At 39.5% G+C, this 6,191-nt stretch overlaps 1 protein-coding gene across 1 annotated transcript; it reads right to left on the bottom strand.

Annotated features, from left to right (window-relative positions):
• Nucleotides 1-824: 824 nt before the first annotated feature.
• On the bottom strand, nucleotides 825-3,391 carry LOC147982556 (uncharacterized). The gene is made up of 2 exons (XM_087516344.1): nucleotides 3,378-3,391; nucleotides 825-1,263 (listed from the first exon to the last, which is right to left on the bottom strand). The coding sequence occupies exons 1-2, from the start codon at nucleotides 3,389-3,391 to the stop codon at nucleotides 825-827; spliced, it is 453 nt and encodes a 150-aa protein (XP_087372470.1).
• Nucleotides 3,392-6,191: the final 2,800 nt, after the last annotated feature.

The raw sequence follows: 6,191 nt of genomic DNA, 5'->3' as shown, positions 1-6,191 counted from the left end.
AGTGCATTGCTTTAGTGGGAGAGTTCTGAAAGGCTATGCTATAGCCGGCTAGTTAAAACTTTGATTCTGGCAGATCCCCTTTAGATTGATTCCGGCCAGATTTCTTCGGCGAGCTGCGACATCCTGGTCAAGGATCCCAGGTCCAAGATGAGCGGGCCGGCTCAAGGACGGCCTGCTGATTTTTAAAAGGCTACATTATACATGCCAACAGAAATAGCAGGTCGTGAGTGTATCTCGAGGAGCACCCAATCACGTGTTGCACCTAAAGGCTACATTATACATGCCAACAGAAATAGCAGGTCGTGCTAAAGAATCGATGACCAAGAGTGATTAGGTACAGGACAGGCTCCCAAGTCGTACTAGAAAACATTTACCATTGTTTTATTAGTTCAATGAAAGACGCCGATACTCAACTATATGGTTTCTTTTGCATAAAAGGAAAAACTGGAAGATTGTTGATTTTTAAAAGGTGACCTGTCAACAGATCCCGGCAGATTAAAAAATGCAAACTTGACAGATTATTAAGTTATCAAAATCAACAGAGCGATAAACAGAACCACGCCCAAGTTTTCATATCCACAACGAAAAACAAGGCATAACAGAAGCTAATGAAGTGGTATAAACATGGTTGACATGGATATTACCTGAGTTCCAGCACATGAAACAGACAACACAAAATCACAGCATGCCGAACCTCACCAAAAACAGAAAATAGGTTCCGAAGTAACACAGTCTATATAAGAGAAGGACGCAGCCATGCATAAATTCTACAGGCATGACCACCGCAAGCATGTGCACACGACAAAGTAGGAGCCATGATGTGCTTAATTTGATGGGCGTGTATTATATCCAGAGCGGGGGCGTGTGGGGGGCGGGAACATGTAGTCGAGGTAGGGCTTGGGGAGCTCGACGAAGCCCTTGGTGAGGAAGTCGACGCGGATCTTGGCAAGCAGGAAGCGCGAGTTGTCGGGGTTGACCCTCTTCTCCGGCTTCATCTCCTCATCCAGCATCCTCTGCCGCTCCTCCAGCCAGCCTGGCGGGATGACCCCGGTGGGTGGGTGGTCCTCGGCGGTGGAGGTCACGAACCACTTGGCGCAGTGGAAGGTGTCTCTGATGTACTCGTCGTCGAAGCGAACCATGCCTTGGGCGGTCGGGGTCGCGGTGGAGGGGGAGGACTCCCTGATGACCCTGTTGACGGCATCATCGAGCTGACGTGCGTCCAGCACCGCCGCCTCCGGGAAGGTTAGCAGATCGGACTTGATCCTGTCCCACAGCGTAGCCAGGTCGACCGGCGAAGGGAACTCACCGCCCTCGGGAGCATCCTCATCGCCGGAGTCGGAGTCCGTTGCCTTCCTTTTGACGGCCATCGGTGGATGTTTGCGGGTGGGTTGCGGATTGATGTGGCGGCATGCGGGCATGCACGTATAGACACATCTAAGCTAGGTAGGGGTTTCCAACTTTAAAAAAGTAGCTAGGGGTTATTGAACTACTACACATATGCCATACATATTTTTGACTTATCTGGATCTCTGTGACTGACAGAAGCCGTAAAAAATTGTATAATCATTAACAATAAAACAGTTCAAATTATTTTAAGGAAAAAATAGTGGCATTGGTATTACCATTAAAGAGAAATGAAAATATATAAAGAAAAATAAAATGAAAAGTAACAAAACAAATGATGACACAATTTGCACACAATTTACATAGAAATTGGACTTTTCTATAATATGCAAGGACAACTATATTAGTAGAAATTTCACAAAAAGGGGAAATTTCCTAAGAAGGAATGAACTAATGAGACAAAAACAAAAACAAAGTCAAAAGAATGAAGTTTTATATGAAAGAATGAATTAATGGTTTTGGTATTATCCTTTGAGAAGAAATATAATCAAATAAAAACTAAAAAAATCAAAACAACGATATTTTCTAAGGAAGAATGAATTAGTGGCATTGACATTACCCTTTAATAAGAAATAAAATGAAAAACAAAAATTTACACAAACAATGAAACAATTAGCACATAATATACAAAGAAATTGTGCTTTTTATAATATGCAAGAATAAACGTACAATAGTGAAATTTTCACAAAAAGGGAAATTTCCTAAGAAGGGATGAATTATTGAACAAAAAACAAAACCAAAATAATGAAGATTTCTACGAAATGAATGAATTAGTGGTTTTGGTATTACCATTTAAGAAGAAAGAAAATGAAATAAAACTGAAACAAAATCAAAACAAATAAGAAAGAAAATAAGAATAAAAACTAAAACAAACAACGACAAAATTCACACACCACATACAGAAAAATTACGCTTTTTAAAAATACGCAAGAACCAGCATATAATAGAGAAATTTTCGCAAAAGGGAAATTTCGTCAGGAGGGATGCATTAATATAACTTAAACGAAGAATACGCTTTTTGAAAATACGTAAGAACCAGCATATAATATAAAATGAATGAAGATTTCTACGAAAAGAATGAATTAGTGGTATAGGTATTACCCTTTATGAAAAAAGAAAATGAAAAAAAACCCAGAAATAACAGCAAACCTTTGCACTGAATTTGTACTTGTCTGTAGTATGCAAAAATAATCATATACTAGTACAATTTTGATATATATTTTATAATGTTTGTGCGTATATATTTTACATTCACCAACATCACAAAAATACCCACACAAAAAACGCAACTAATAAAGAAAAAGAAAAGAAGAAACAAATAAGAAAAAGAAAAAGAAAGAGGGCTGGGGCGCACATATAATGGCTTTAGCCCGTTTAGGAAGTAACGAAACTAAAAATACACACCAAAACAACTCATACAACAAGTCAAAAGAGCACGAATCTTAAATCAGAATAACAGCCAAAAAAATTGACTAACCCAAATCAAATTTCAGGCGACTTACATTTAGCTAAAGTGAAGAATATTTTACGGGATTGCCAAGTCTCAGTTGACTGACACTTAACCAAGTGTCAGTCGATGCGATATCCGCGAGATTTTACATGAAGAACCATGCAAAATTTTCTTTTTTAATTTTTTTTTCTTTCTTCCATGTTCTGTCACTTGACTGAGACTTTGTTAAGTCATAGTCGACCGAGACCTAGCCACACCTAATATTTTATGTCAGCTAAAAAAGAGGCGTGGCCAAGTAAATAACAGGTAAGCGCTCTTTTGGCGGGTCTACGCGTGGCCGTTGGATTGGGCCTCCTCGCATGGTTGGATCTGCGTCTCAAGAAGTCAACCGTCTCTCCCTCTTTTTTCCTGAATAATATCGTACGTGCACCGTCCTCCGCCCCGCACGTTTAGCGCGGTCGCCGTTCCTGGCCACCATTCTCACCTCCTGTAGCAGATGGCCGCGGCTCGCCGTCACCGCAACGTTGCTCGTTGCATCAACTCCAATTGCATGTCACCGCCGCTCCCCGTAGCCGCAGTGTTGTGCTTGTAGCACCTCCAGTAGTTGACGATGGCAACATAAATTTCACTAACTCCAACAAAATTGGTGGCTGATACGTCTCTAACGTATCTATAATTTATAAAATATTCATGCCATATTTACCTAAATTCTACATGGTTTTGGTGCACTTTTATATTATTTTGATGGACTAACCTATTGACCCAGTACTCAGTGCCAGTGCTAGTTCCATATTTACCTAATCTTTTATGATGTGGATAAAGAAAATAATTCACTCATATATATAAATTTGATATACTGATTTTTTTTCATAAATCTGATCGTGTTTTATCAAGCTGCACATTCTGGCTATAATTTTCTTCTATTATTTTTGCTGTATAGTATAGACTCATGTAGAAAAATTAAATAGGATAACATTCTCTAGAAAAACTACTGTTAGAGAAAACAATGACATGTGCACCACCAAAAAATAACAAGCTATGACGAGTGTGAGTGAGAGAACATTTTACCACTCTAGGCAACAATCAATCATAGTTACATTGATTTAATTCAAAATTGAGATCATGAATTGGAGTAATATGAGAAGACATCGAGCATATGGATCAGTTATGATATGGTAGTAATAAGAATACGGGGGAATGAAAAAATTGAAGTGTAAGAAATAAATATTTACAGTTTCTCTAAAATTCCCAAACATCTTTGTGAACAAAATCAAGGGATGAGAAGGACTCGAATAGCGTCAGTTGGAGAGTAGTATGAGAGATACTTGTTTTGCATTATGGCACACATACCACGATCCTTGTTGTCCTTCACCATCACACATCATTGTAGCTTCCGTTAACCTAATACAAAAAAGAATTGAATTTGCACCAAAGTCAAATCATATTTTCCCAAGATGTAAATGATGTTCATATTATCTATACAATGATGAAGGCAACAACGAATAATATATCAAACTTCATAGAAGAAACCTCCTTTTCACCTTACGCCCAACATGACATCCAACAACACAATAATATTATTACCTAAGAAACCACCAGTGAACCATGGCAATGGAACAACTGATATTTGATGTCCCCTATCTTGCTAACTTAGGTACATGTAGCCTTTGGATCGCTCATCCTTACGCATTGATCGTTTAGTTACCTCCTTTTTCTTCTATGAACTACAATGTCCTTTGCCATGTGTTGGCTAATCTATCATACCATTGAATTAACTATCCTCTCTTGTCCTGGTGCACACACATTTATTATCTCACAAACTAGTCTTCGTTCGTGCTCTTGGAATGTACTATGTGGCCAGGGCCAACCTCCAAAGTGAATCAGTGACCTCTTCGAATTAATCTCTATAAATCCTCGCGCTACCTTATCAAAGAAACAAAATGTACCTTCTTAATGCTAAAAAGTCCTTTCTGCAAGCTTGACTAGATATCACCCGAGATGAGGATATGGCGCAAGATCAACCATAGCATAGAGAAGAAATTGATAGTTCTATCATGGGATTCACCCTAGCTGGACCAAAAGCTCGTAGCTTGCAAGCTTAATGAGCGCTCGATAGTTCGGCTCATTATGCTCGTGGCTTGCTTCTTAATGAACAAAGCCAATTTTCAATTTCAGCTCGTAAATCTTGACGCTCTTAACGAACGAGCTAATGAGTTTCATGAGTAGCTCGCTAAGCTCATTAGTTACAACACAACACATATTTCGTCTACGTGAGAAAATTTTTGTAGCACCTTAGCCAATTTATTCAATCGAATCGACATAGGAGGCAACAAATTAGTGCATTTCCTTTTGTAGTCACCATCTTCATTCTTAAAAATCACATCTACATACTCACATGTAGACTGTAACACATCAGAATCTGTTAACGAGTGCTCACGAGCTTAACGAGCTACAAACGAACCCAGCCGAGCAAGGTTTTCAGCCCGTTAATTTTACCAAGCTCAACGAGCCGAGCTTTAACGAGCATGAGCTTAACGAGCATGAACTTAACGAGCCGAGAAGCTCGTTAATCCACCCCTGGATTCTCGCCAGCCCAGGGGCATCCACCAGAAGAGCCTATGTGGCCGCCGGTGAGGGTCGCAGTGGGGCCTCGATTGCTCCCCTAGTTGTGTGGAGGTTCTGTGCACGCTGAGGTGGTGGCATTGGGTTGGGTGGAGGTGTGGTTGGGGGAGGGGCTACTCTAACGTTTGTCTAGTCTGACCCTTATGGAAGAAAGGAGAAATATTCCAATGTTGAATTAATGACTTCAATTGATAATTATATACAATAAGATAAGCATGAGCAACTTTTCAACTTTTTAATGTTTGCACCGAATGCATACATTAATATAAAAATACTAGCTACATAAAAGAAAGGGCCATCGCCATGAATAAATAACCACATACATCTGCACATTCAATCAACCAAAGAAATTTATAGAATCCTACACCAATATCATGCATCACAGGAAACCGGTTCTCACCTGATGAGCTTGCATTGCTTCATGTTTATCAACCTACAAACTAAAAGGACCCCCAGGTATAACTGAGTAATAGATATCCTAATGTGAAATATAATAACACAATATTTACAATTATCGATTATCTAGATCAAGTCCAATTACAACCTAGTTATATCATTTATTCAACTAGCAAGAACTACTATGCATGAGAAGATATTTCATACGTACGATGGTTTTGCTAGGTTCCCTCGATTAATCAGTCACACGCACTTACACTATTGTTGCTCATATTTCTCTCTCTGCAGCTCGGGCACACGTTTATGTACGCAAGGAGGT

Source organism: Triticum urartu, chromosome 3A, assembly GCF_056163025.1.
Source record: "Triticum urartu cultivar PI428250 chromosome 3A, HENAU_Tu73, whole genome shotgun sequence".
NCBI lineage: Eukaryota > Viridiplantae > Streptophyta > Magnoliopsida > Poales > Poaceae > Triticum > Triticum urartu.
This window is presented reverse-complemented; position numbering and strand designations above follow the sequence as displayed.